General features: G+C 38.1%; 1 protein-coding gene across 3 annotated transcripts in view; it reads left to right on the forward strand.

The window, feature by feature from the left end:
- AP2B1 (adaptor related protein complex 2 subunit beta 1) overlaps positions 1-13,703 on the forward strand; it is a 129,059-nt gene that overhangs the window by 5,031 nt on the left and 110,325 nt on the right. For all 3 annotated transcript variants that reach the window (XM_047832225.1, XM_047832227.1, XM_047832226.1), the window contains exons 2-4: positions 1,909-1,968; positions 8,444-8,549; positions 12,718-12,853. In XM_047832225.1, coding sequence (XP_047688181.1) covers positions 1,932-1,968; positions 8,444-8,549; positions 12,718-12,853 — 279 coding nt within the window. In that variant the 5' untranslated portion in view covers positions 1,909-1,931. The remainder of the gene's footprint in view (positions 1-1,908; positions 1,969-8,443; positions 8,550-12,717; positions 12,854-13,703) is intronic.

Here is a 13,703-nt window from a genome sequence, read left to right on the forward strand (position 1 = left end):
ATTTTTAATTATAACAACTACCAGGGCGCCTGGGTGGCTCAGTCAGTTAAGTGTCCGACTTCGGCTCAGGTCATGATCTTGTGGTCCATGAGTTCGAGCCCCGCGTCGGGCTCTGTGCTGACCGCTCAGAGCCTGGAGCCTGTTTCAGATTCTGTGTCTCTCTCTCTCTCTGACCCTCCCCGTTCATGCTCTGTCTCTCTCTGTCTCAAAAATAAATGTTAAAAAAAATTTTTTTTTTTAAACAACTATCAAAACGGGAATTTCTTTTTTTTTTCCAAAACAATTTTTTAAGTTTTATTTACTTATTTTGAGAAAGAGCACACGCAAGAAAACGTGAAAGCATGAGCAGAGGAGGGGCAGAGAGAGGTAAAGAGAATCCCAAGCAGGCTCCACACTGACAGACGCTCAACTGACTGAGCCACCCAGGTGCCCCTAAAATGGGAATTTCTGTATTCTATAATGTTTGTGAGTTCTAGCTCGCGTCTTTTAACAAGGGAATTCAGTGAAATTCTGGTACAACCTATAGCGCTCTTGCATAAGGATCAGGACTGTAAATAATAGCCACTTGGAAAGATCTCAGCTGAGTCTAATTTCCTTTAGGTTGTTCAAGTGGCACATTTTAGAGATCAAATTTGAGCCAGGCTGTTTTCATTATTTCATGTTTATTTGGCTCTTTTTCCTTTTCCTTAATTACATCCATTTGTTTAGTGCTTAGGTCTTTTCTCTCTGATCCATGTTTACTGTTGTTTGCCATATGTGGTATTACTCAAGTTTGCCAAATTTATGATCACTCATGTTGTGGCATGACAGTAATGAGCAGGTGCCAGGCATCAGTCCTAAATTTGGTAGTAAGTATTGTTGATGATGGTAAGGAAGAAGATACATGTTTTTGAGTGCAGAAGGGATATTATTAAAAGAAAATTTTAATACATTTAAAGATACCAAGTACTTTGGACGAAGTCTTGAGTTTCTCAAATCAGAAAACATTGTCTCATTATTTAGGGAGAAATGTGACCAGTCCATGCCATTTTTGTTTTACTAATAAAACCATGTGTCAGCTGGATTAATTTCCTGGGAATTGGAACAGAAGTATTAAACTTGAGGCTGAGATCCGTGATCTTTTAAGTTTTAACACCAGTTCTGATTCTTTTTTGTATGCAATGGTGACTGAATAAGTCTCTCTCTCTCTCTCTCTCTTTTTTTTTTCTGGCCTTATTTTTAACTGTAAAGTGATATTATTCTTTTGGAATACAAAAGAATTACTGAAGAATATTATAGATTGTTGGAAATATGAAAACTGTAATTTAAAAAATCCATGCATGAGGCATGTTTGCCTCTAGATATTTGTTGTGAAAGAATATTGTCCTATTAATTTAGTCTTTTTTTTCTTAGATTCCTTTTCTCAAGTGTAATAGTGAATAGGTTGGCACAACTGTTTTCTCTTTCTACGTTGACCTTAACATTGCTTCAGGATATGTGTTTTCAGGATATGTCCCTTGAGGTAGGGAGTAAATCGCATTTTCCTGAATGGAAAGTAATTGGGAGATCTTTCAAAACAAACTTTTTTTTATCTTAAATATTTGAGTGCCTAATTGAAGATGTATTTACAAAAAGGTCTAGCTTTAGATCTTCGAGGTGTTGAGATAATTATGGATAAAATTACAAAGTCATAATAGATTCATATTATCAGTCCATTCCATTTAGCCTGTTATTTTGCCCCAGTTAGTTTCTTGAGGCAACAGTTACATTCTTAATTGTCTTTGCATCTCTTGAATCACCAATAACGGTGGTAAGGAAGAAAATACTCAATTTTGAGTACAGAAATTATTATAAATGTTCTTAAAAGTAGTTGAATTCCTTGCTGGACATCAATAATTTGGATAAAGGAATTTTTTTCTCTTGTTGTAGGTGCACATTAAAGATCCAAAACCATGACTGACTCCAAGTACTTCACAACCAATAAAAAAGGTAAGTATGAAAACTTGATTAAAGAACTTTTGAGTTTGAGTTCCTTCAAAAATTGTGGTGTAAGATTGTCCCACCTAGAATGTTTCTGACCTCTTTAGACATGCATATTGTGGACTGTCTCATTGGGGATCTACTATTTGTACAGAAAAGTGTATTTGAATAAATTATTAAAGGATAGGCTTTTAAATATAGATAGAGCTGGGATGCACTTCATTTTGGCTTGGAGGTTCTGTTTTGGTGAAAGGATGAAATCCAATTTTAATTTGTCGAAGATGGGTAGGTCTGAGGAAGGCAGAAAGGGTAGCAGCAGCACATTTATTCTCTTTTAGTTTTTACTTGGAAATATTAAAGCAGGGGCACCTGGGTGGCTCAGTTGGTTGAGCGTCCGACTTCGGCTCAGGTCATGATCTCGCAGTTTGTGGGTTCAAGCCCCAAGTTTGTGGGCTCTGTGCTGATAGCTCGGAGCCTGGAGCCTACTTCAGATTCTGTGTCTCCTCCTCTCTCTGCCCCTCCCATGCTTATGCTCTGTCTCTGTCTCTCAATAATAAGTAAACGTTAAAAAAAAATTTTTTTTTAATATTAAAACAATACAGATCCCGTAAAAAGTAAAAAAGAAATTTCTCTTTCTCCTTATTCTTGTTCCTTAGGTGAACTCAGGGTGTATCCTTAGTCTTTTTCTGTGCATATAAATGCAAGTATTAATACATATGTTTAAAAAATTTTTCTTTTTTTTTTTTAATTTTTTTTTTTAACGTTTATTTATTTTTGAGACAGAGACAGAGCATGAATGGGGGAGGGGCAGAGAGAGAGGGAGACACAGAACTGGAAGCAGGCTCCAGGCTCTGAGCCATCAGCCCAGAGCCTGATGCGGGGCTCGAACTCACGGACTGTGAGATCGTGACCTGAGCTGAAGTCGGATGCTTAACCGACTGAGCCACCCAGGCGCCCCCAAAAATTTTTATCTTTAACAAACTTCATGCAAACAGTACATAGAAACTTGATATTTTCATATCCCTCCATATAGATCTACCTCATTCTTTTAATTTTTTTTTTAATGTTTATTTATTTTTGAGAGAGAGAGACAGAGCACCAGTGGGGGAGGGGCAGAGAGCGAGGGAGACACAGAATCCGAAGCAGTCTCCAGGCTCTGAGCTGTCAGTACAGAACGCGACACGGGGCTTGAACCCACAAGCTGTGAGATCATGACCTGAGCTGAAGTCGGACACTCAACTGACTGAGCCACCCAGGCACCCCAGATCTACCTCATTCTTTATCTGGGCTTTGTCTAAATATGTTCTTTATACTTAAAACAGGGAACCTTTAGAATCAATTCCATGATTTTTAGGTTATAGACTGTGGATTACTTGAATAACTTTGCATTTATTAACCTCATTGTCTTTGTAATCAGAAATGTAATGCTGATTTTTACATTTGTGGGGTAGGAACTAAGGATTCTTGGGAAAATCCAAACTCCTCATCTTTTGTAAAATTGTTCCTAAATAATAGTTCATTTCTAGTGTGATAGATGGCCCTCCTATCAAAAACAGACTGGTTTCATTCTTCTCAACCTGTTGTTGAGAAGCTGAGATTTACTTTTCTTCAGGATTAGGATTCTGTGCTTTGTATTTAGCAGTCTTTATATTTACTGAAGCATTCTAACCATGACACAACTATCATTCCTCTTATTCCTCAACAACTTTTCTCCTCAAATGGACCTTTTCTCCTTTCTTCCAGTGGATGAAATATAACTTCTCTGCCTCAGAATTTATCTTTCTTGTTTCCGTTGTAATTTACTGGCCTCGGCCTCCTGACTGTCTTCAGATTTAACTAAGTTTAGTCTTGAAGAACCAAGGGTCCTTCTATTTTGTTTGATTCATTGCGTGTATTTATTCCGAAAATATTTATTGAGTGTCCACTGTGGAGTTTCTTTTCTGCAAGAGACAGAGCGCAAGTAGGGAAAGGGCAGAGAGAGAGGGAGACACGGATCCGAAGCAGGCTCCAGGCTCTCTGAGCTGTCAGCACAGAGCCCAACGCAGGGCTCAAACTCATGAACCTTGAGATCATGACCTGAGCCGAAGTCTGATGCTTAACTGACTGAGCCACCCAAGCGCCCCATAACACTATGGAGTTTCTGATTAAATATCCTAATTTCTTTCAAGTCAGAATAGATGCAAAGGACACTGAATACCCTTTGGTTTCTAAACATCATTTCCAACTAAAAGGAATCAGGACTCTTTGGAAAAGGAATCAGGACTTTTTGGAGAAATAACTGATTCCAGGGTGCATCAAGGGAAAGTACAAGATGAACATGAACATCTTATGCCAGAAAGCAAAAAAAAAATTGATGGGACATATCAAGGAGCAGCATGGTTTGAAGGGGCTTCCACTTGCCAAATTTGAGATAATTTGAGCATTAAAAAAAGTGATCATTAGGGGCACCTGGGTGATTCAGTCAAGTGTCCAACTCTTGATTTCGGCTCAGGTCATGATCTCAAGGTTTGTGAGTTCAAGCCCTACATTGGGCTCTGCACTGACAGTGTGGATCATGCTTGAGATTCTCTGTCTCTGCCCCTCTCCTGCTCACTTGCTCACTCTCTGTCTCAAAAGTAAATATTAAAAAAAAAAATGACCATAGTAGTAGATTATAACCCACTGAATAACATATACATGCATAAATCATAGTTATAACTGATTTAGGCAAGAGTCATCAATGAATACTAAAACAACTACCAGGTGAAAGCTTGATGAGGAACAAGATATTTAAATAGTCTTGAAGTTTCCTTTCACAAATCACTAATCACAAAGGAAAAAATAGTAACTTTACAGGGTTAGGACTTGGTATTTACCAACTTAACCACGTATTTGATGGTAACATCACCTATAATGGGACGCATTAACATTATTTGCCTCTTGATGTCATTCACTGAGAAAAAAATACCATCCCCTAAGAATTATGCCTGTCAAAATGCATAACCTCAATGTAATCATGAGGGAACATCCATGATAAACCCCGTACCGAGGGCATTCTGTAAAATAACTGGCCTAAACCTTTAATAAATGTCATTATCATGAAAGACAAAGGCTAAGGAACTGTTTCAGGTTAAAGAAGACTAAAGAGATACTATAGTAAAATATAACATACTGATCATTGGATCCTGGCCTGAGGGGGGATGGTGGTAAAATTACTATGAAGGAGGTTATCAAAACTTTTGAGTTGAGTCCATAGATTAGATGATGGTGATGTGTCAATGTTAAATTTCCTGATTTTGATCATAGCATTATGGTTATATAAGATAATCATTTTTGGAAATTGTACATTGATGTACTTAGAGCTAAAGAGACAGGATGGCTGCAGTTTACTATTATTGTTTACTATTATTCAGGAAGAAACATGTAAATATATAGAACATATGATAAAGCAAATGTGGCACAATGTTAACAGTTGGGGACTCTTGCAACTTTTAAGATTGAAATGATTTTTTTTTTTTTTTTTTTTTCTATTGAGAGAGGGAGAGCGAGAATCCCAAGCAGGCTTTGCACTGTCAGCGCAGACTCGACCTGGGGCTTAATCTCACAAACCATGAGATCCTTACCTGAGCCGAAATCAAGAGCCAGATGCCTAACTGACTGAGCCTGGTGCCCCTGAAAAAAAGTTTTGTTTTTGTTTTGTTTTGTTTTTTAATTTTAAAATAGGAGGGCACACTGTGGTGGTCTAGAGTGAGCAAACAGCATATCTGCTTGATACGCTGTTTTCAGGAAAGTGCAAGCATATCTGGCCTCTTCTGGTCATTTGGAGTTATGTCAGGGTAAACAAACTCTTCTATTACAATACAGAGAACTACATAGTGAGTTTCTTAATTTTATCAACTGCTAGTCTGTGACTTTCAATCTTTCCTACACATTGGAATTTCTCAGGGAAGTGTAGAACAATACTGATATCTAGGACCCTCCACCTGAGATACCCTGACTTCATTGGTCTGGGCTATGGCCTGGGTGTGGGGATTTTTTAAGCACCCCACATTTTTCTCCTGTGTAGCCAAGATTGAGAACCATTGCTGGCTGTTAGCAGTGGTTGGTAGATTTGATTAGTGGGAGGAGGAAGAGAAAAATAGAAGAACTTGTATGTATGAGGTAATTTGTGCCCTCTTTGGCTCTCACCCAACTTCTTCCCTATCTTTATTTTCTATACTTCACAAAAACTATTAGCACTTTGTCATTCATTATCAGCTTTTTTTCTGATTGTCTTACCATTCTGAAATGGTATTTATTTCTTTTGTTAACATTTTGTGTGCTTTATGACCAAGGTATTGTCTATGTTGACATAAAAATGTATAATTAATAAACTCCCCTAACTCTTCAAACCTTCTTTTGTAATGAGTCCTGGTAACCTTTTTTTATTCAGGGATTTGTAAAAGTTTAAGACCTACAGATTGAATCACGGCTGGGTAAATACCACATTTTAAAAAATGGATAGACTGTGTTCCTTTTACTTCCTGCAACACCCACCAGAGCTGCCACTGGAACATATTCTTTAAGTTTATGCTAGGATTGGAATAGTTTCAGTTACATCCTGTTTTGATTCTTCAGCTCCTGCTGCTATTCACAGTTCAGACTTTTGAAACCCTGTGGCTTGTCCTTTACTGTTCCTAGAAGTAAATGATGGGAACCCTGAGAGCTGGATTTGGCAGCTGAGGACTTGATGGAGAGGAGCATGACTCTAAAGGGCCCAGCTTTCCTGACTGCTATTTTTGCAGTTGTTGATTAAATAAAGCTGATTTTTGTAACATTAATCTGTTTGCCTTGTTGGTAGTGGATTTTAATGTCACAAGCCTTTTTAGTGGTCAACTTTTATGTTTCTTACCAGTTTCATCCTTCCCATTGAGAGGCTTTAATAGATCACAGAATTTGCTGTCCCCACTGTTTCTGTACTGATGAATGAAGTCTGGTTAAAATGAACATCAAGCACAGTCCTAGAAATGGAGGAAAATGAGGCAGTGTTGTTGAAGAGTTTAAGAGTACAGATGGAAGGTTGAACGGGGAGTAGCCGGTTTCTCTTTCATAGGCTTGGTGGTATATTTTCTTCTTTCTTTTAAAACCGGTGGAAGATTGTTACCTTTTCTTTCAGCGCCAGTTTTCTGAAGATAGGTGAGCCTGGTCCTTAAGATAGTGATGATATCCCTGGCATTTCCCAGTGTGGGGCCTGAGTACTCATTCAGGATTGTGCCTTTAGAAATGGTTCTGGTTTGTACCATTCTTGAAGCTTCAAGATTATCATTTTTGTTAGATCAGTTGAATAGGATGGGGCCTTAAAGCCTGTCAGCTTCTTAAAGTGCTAATTAGAGCAGTGATTCTCAGCCCTGGTTGTGCATTAGAATCACTTGGAGAGGGGCACCTGGGTGGCTCAGTCGGTTGAGTGTCTGACTTTGGCCCAGGTCATGATCTCACGGTTCGTGAGTTCAAGCCCCACGTCAGGCTCTGTGCTGACAGCCTGGAGCCTGCTTTGGATTCTGTGTCTCCCTCTCTCTCTGCCCCTCCCTAGCTCATGCTCACTTGCTTGCTCTGTCAAAAATAAACTTAAAAAAAAAAAAAAAAAGAATCACTTGGAGAAACTTTAAAAAGTATGAACTAAGAGTTCTGTTTGACATGCTGATTTATTTGCCCCAGAATAGAGCCTGAGCATTGTTATTTTTATTTTTTTAGTGCTTATTTATTTGTGAGAGAGCGCATGTGTGCACACACGAGCGAGTAGGAGAGGGACAGAGGGAGAGGGAGACACGGTCTGGAGCAGGCTCCAGGCTCTGAGCTGTTGGCACAGAGCCTGATGTGGAGCTCAAACTCACAGACTGCGAGATATGACTTGAACTGAAGTTGGACGCCCAACCAACTGAGCCACGCAGGCAGCCCGTTATTATTTTTAAATACCTCCCAAGTAATTTAGTGTCTAGCCAAGGTTGAAAACCTCTGGATTCAGCAGTCAGGAGACACAGTTCTAAGGGCAGCTCTGTCACTGACTCACTCTGATCTTTGAGCCTTAGTTCTTTATCTGTGAAATTGAGAGTGGGTGAATGAGCTGATATCTAGTGTCTCTTTGGCTTGAAAACAGATTTGTGAACCTGTTCCTGTGCCTACATTTATTGTTTCCCTTGGGACCTTGAAATTCTGATGGAAGATCATCCCTCAGACGCCGTTCTCTCCCCTGTGTAGTAAGATACGAGATTTGCTTTTTCCCCACTCCCACACTTCTAAGATCCGGATTGCAGCTTCCTCTCTGGCATAACCTAAATGATGGTATCTTTATCAATGGTCAATTAATACTCTAGGGATTTGAATTGTACCTATCCTGTAATTTTTAAATCCTCTACTTCAGTTGCTGCCCTGTCTCTGGTCAGCTGTCCTGTTATTTATTACAGAGTGTAGTATTTTGCTCAAGTTTTCTGGTCCTAGGATCTTACCAATTTGTTCTCTTTTCTTGTAGGAGAAATCTTTGAATTGAAGGCTGAACTCAACAATGAAAAGAAAGAAAAGAGGAAGGAGGCTGTGAAGAAGGTGATTGCTGCCATGACTGTGGGGAAGGATGTTAGGTAAGGGTTATAACTCCTGCTGTCGGTCACTTTAGACCCATACCCTATTTTATGGCTTTTACTGCTTTTCATTTAACTGTTGTAAACAAAACCTGTAAGAATGGGTTTGTCCCACTGAAAATCACAAGGAAGTATAGTTGCTTTTACGTGAACTCTGTGACTTTTTTTTTGAAGAATGAAACCAGTTTGATTTTCTTGCGTCCAGATCTAGCATAAAACCTCCTGAGAGCTGGCACAGTTACAGATCTGTTGCTGAAGTAGTTTAGGAGATGATAAAAATGTACCGAGAAGCAGAAGCTCATATGTTCTTTAATTGGGTCGAGCCAATGTTCTTAACTCTACAACTCTAGAATCAGTTGCTGAATTCAAGATGAAAATCAACGTTAACAAAGTCTGTTTTCTCACCCTCCCTGCTCTCCCCGTAATTCAGCCAGACCATTTGGAAATAGGTGCAGATTATCCGCAAGCCCCTGAGGATTCCCAAAATCCTTTCGGGGGATTTATGAGGTCAAGGCTATTATAGTAATACTTAGGTATTATTTGCCTTTTCACTGTGTTGACATTTGCACTGCTGATGCCTTAGTGCGAATCAAGGTAGCAGTGCCAAACTGTGATAGTAGTCATTGTATTCTTCATCACCAATTACTTCCAGGAAAAAAGGGCTGTTTCACTTAGGGCTATTCTTCATTGAAGCATTAAAAATGTATTTTATTAAGCCTTGAAATATGAATCAGGTCTTTTTAATATACCATGCGATAAAATAGGAATTATGCATAAAGCACTTCTGCATAACATAGTGTGATTGGTTGACCTGGAAAAAAGCCGATTGTTTGAATTGGGAATACCATTTTTAAGTAAAAGAATGATTGGCAGACAAATTATAGTTAATCAGATCTTCAGTATTTGGGAGACATTTTATCAAAAATGAACAAAGTGAACCTGTCACTTCTAGAGAAAAAAATTGACAGATCCATTTTGAGCTTTAAAGTAAAAATTAGATTGTTGGAAAACTTGTGTCTCTCATTATGAGCTTGACAGCATCCCAATACTTAGAGACTTTTCTGATGAGATTGGTGGTGAAATGAATTAATGTATTATTTACTGTTCTCTGATGAAATGTGTCATTGGGAGGATCTGCATAACTCAACCAATATTTTCTAAATGACCAGTGCATAGATCATAGAAGTATCCATGGGTAAAAGATCCATTCACATTAAGTGATAAAAGATAGATCTTATTGCAAGCAAGTTTAAAAAGTTTGATATGGTTTCAGATTCCACATTGTAGCTGACTTTTAAGCTGATTAATGTGTGTGCTGAAAAAGACAAAAGAGAAAAAGCCTTTGTCTAGCTTTAATGTATCAAAGAATATCCAGTTATTTGAAAAAGCTGTTAAAATACTCCTCTCTTTTCCAGTTAATATATGTGTATGATTTGCTTCTTACACTTCAGTCAAAACAACATTCTACAGGGGTGCCTGGGTGGCTCAGGCGGTTAGGTGTGCAACTCTTGATTTTGGTCAGGTCATGGTCTCACAGTTTGTGAGTTTAACCCTCACATCGGGCTCTGTGCTGACAGTGTGTGGAACCTACTTGTTATTCTGTCTCCTTCTCTCTGCTTCTCCCCACTCACATTCTCTCACATTCTCTCAAAATAAATAAATTAACTTAACAACAACAACAAAAAAACCCAACATTCTACAACAGGTTGAATGCAGGAGCAAATATGAGGACATAGCTGTCATTGCTTAAACTAGACATTAAAGAGATTTGCAACATGTAAAACAATATCGTCTTAATTTTTTAAAAAATACAAATTTTTTTGCTTCAAAGTGATATGTTAATATGAAATGCATTTGTTATTTTAGAACTTTTTTTAGTGTTTTATTTTTGAAAGCGTATGCACATGCATGCAAGCTGAGGAGGGGCAGAGAGAGAGGGAGATAGAGGAGTCAGAGCAGGATCTGCAGTGAGAGTGGAGAGTCCAATGCAGGGCTCAAAACCATGAACCGTGAGATCATGACCTGAGCCAAAATCAAGAATTTGAACACTCAATTGACTGAGCTACCCTGGCGCCCCACATATCATAGTTTAAACAAAATGATAGTAGATATCTTTTGGCCTTCATTGTATTTACTATCTAGTTGAAGAGATCCAAAATCTGAAAACTTAGGGAGTAATAAAATACAATTTTATTATTAGGAACTAGAGTATACATTAAAGGCAATAAGAATTCTACAAAAGAGAGATACATGTAAATAGGAATAGTTGAAGAACACTTCTCGGAGGAGATGGGATTTGTGCCGTGCCTAGATAGCTCAAAGAGGCAGAATAAATAGAGCTGAGCTATTCACAGGTTATCATATTTCAGTCTCCCCTCCAAGTAACTTCAAGTTCAGTGCTGTGAGAAAGAAATATAATGTGAGCCCCATATATGATTTAAAATTTTCTGATAGCCAAGTTAAAATAAAACATAGATGAAATTCTAATAATATATTTTATTTAACAGTATATCGAGTATCATTCCAATATGAAATTTAAAAATAATAAAAATTATTGAGGTAATTTACATTATATTTTTCATACTAAGTCTTCAAGATCCAATGTGTATTTTATATATACATAAATATATATGTATGTGTATATGTGTGTGTGTATATATATACGTATATATATCTCGTATATATATATCTCGTGTATATATATATATATACATATATATATATCTCACATCATAGTTCAGACTAGCCACACTGCCAGTGAATAGCTACATGTGACCAGTGGCTACCATATTGGAAAAATCAACTTTCTAGCTTTATAGGTTGATACTTAACAGTTTTTACCTCTAGAACTTTGTTCTTGACCAAGATCTTTTTGATCTTGGGCAGGTTGTTGGAATTAAATTACTCAGGATCTTAAATTTACTGTTGGTTAATGTGTCACATTTGTCTGTCAGTTTTTAGTTGTTTTGCCCATGAGTTATTCTAAGAAATGGAAAGAACATTCATTTTGGGGGAATGTTAATTAGTGTTTGTTGAGTATCTACATGTGCTTGAAACTAGGTATGTATATTGATTAAACAGTTTGCCTTTCAGAGCAGAAGTCATTGGTTCGTTGGAGATAAGGTGGATTCTTTGACTTTGCTGTCCATCTTCCTTTCTGTAAATAACTATCTCTGCTTATTGTGTGTGTGTGTCCAGGAGCTGTACCATGTGACCAGTTATTTCAGCCATTCTCCTTTTTGTAGAAATATACTGACATTTGCTTTCTGTGTACTTGTAGTAAGATGTTCAGAAGTATTTAGAAGTTTTACAGTACTTTGATAAAGCTTTAAGGGGAAGTTTAATTGCTAATCTCATAAAATTATAGTTCACCTATATTTTAAAAATACAGCTTAGGGGCGCCTGGGTGGCGCAGTCGGTTAAGCATCTGACTTCAGCCAAGTCGCGGTCTCGCGGTCCGTGAGTTCGAGCCCCGCGTCAGGCTCTGGGCTGATGGCTCAGAGCCTGGAGCCTGTTTCCGATTCTGTGTCTCCCTCTCTCTCTGCCCCTCCCCCGTTCATGCTCTGTCTCTCTCTGTCCCAAAAATAAATAAATAAAAAACGTTTAAAAAAAAAATACAGCTTATATGTTAAAATCCAATAAGCTCACCTTCTAAACTAATGATGCCACTTTCCTTTGGCTTTACAGGAAAGTAGTAAATCATGAAATGACTTGAACTTGGAAAAAGTGTAAACTCCTTTTATATTTGAGGAGACTCATTTTCATTGTCTGAATACGTAATATTAAGAATAAAGAAATAGGGGGGCGCCTGGGTGGCACAGTCGGTTAAGCGTCCAACTTCAGCCAGGTCGCGGTCTCGCGGTCCGTGAGTTCGAGCCCCGCGTCAGGCTCTGGGCTGATGGCTCAGAGCCTGGAGCCTGTTTCCGATTCCGTGTCTCCCTCTCTCTCTGCCCCTCCCCCGTTCATGCTCTGTCTCTCTCTGTCCCCCCCCCCCCCAGAAAAAAAAAAAAAACATTAGAAATTCATCTCAGTGAGATAATTATTATTACCGTGGGGACATTTGTCCTTGCATCAGATCACTTTGTAAAATAAGGCCATTTCTTCAGGTTCTATCCATTGGCTTGACACCAACATCTTTTCATTTTTCTTTTCTCTTTTCTCCTCCCAGCTCTCTCTTTCCAGATGTAGTGAACTGTATGCAAACCGACAATCTGGAATTAAAGAAGCTCGTGTACCTTTATTTGATGAACTACGCCAAGAGTCAGCCAGACATGGCCATCATGGCTGTCAACAGCTTTGTGAAGGTAACATTTCCCCCAGGGACTCAAGACCAGTCTCTTCTGTCTCAAGTAACCTTTTCAGAAGTGTTTCTTGATATAGTTAACGTCTGCATTGCAAATAAGCAACCTCTGTTCCAAAAGAGGGCCTCTGGAGAAGTACTGGCACTGACTAGGAATGTTCATGTTTTTAAGCCTTCTTTATGCCAGCATTTGTCATCCAATTCAGACCATATGGAGAGCTTTCAGTTAGCTGGTCTTGGTGTCCTTGCCAGATGGAAGAAGAAAAGCAGGTGAAGAAGCCTTAATGTTTTACCTACCCAGGCTGACAAAGCTTAGGTATATCATTGCAGTTTCAGTAACCTGGGCTTTATCAAGTTTCCCTTTGTAAAAATTATGCTTATGTGTTAGAAGTAGTAGAAACCACAGGAGCTACTACCTCTGTTTTGTCTTACTTAATAGGTCTTAACACTGGATTAATTTTTTTATTATGGAAACTTTCAAACATAATGAAGTAGAGGAAATCGTATTATAAATTCCTACCCATCTTGTAGTTGCAGTAGTTAATAACCCATGACCAGTCATGTTTTATTTATTCTCCCATACATGCTTTCCTGACTCCTCTTCATTCTCCTACTAGATAATTTTAACGTAAATCCCAAACATGATAAAGATGAAAAATAATTTCATCCTTACATTTGTCAGAATAAGATCTCTTTTTTAAACATAACTACAATTTTCACATCTTAAAAAATTGACCATTAAGAAATTTCTTATTATTGAACATGCAGTCATAGTTTTCCTATCATTAGAGTTGATGGACATAATGAGGCTGTACCTATTAAAAAATACATATTTTAATATTTTATATATATAT

This window comes from Prionailurus viverrinus, chromosome E1 (genome assembly GCF_022837055.1).
Source record: "Prionailurus viverrinus isolate Anna chromosome E1, UM_Priviv_1.0, whole genome shotgun sequence".
Taxonomy (NCBI): domain Eukaryota; kingdom Metazoa; phylum Chordata; class Mammalia; order Carnivora; family Felidae; genus Prionailurus; species Prionailurus viverrinus.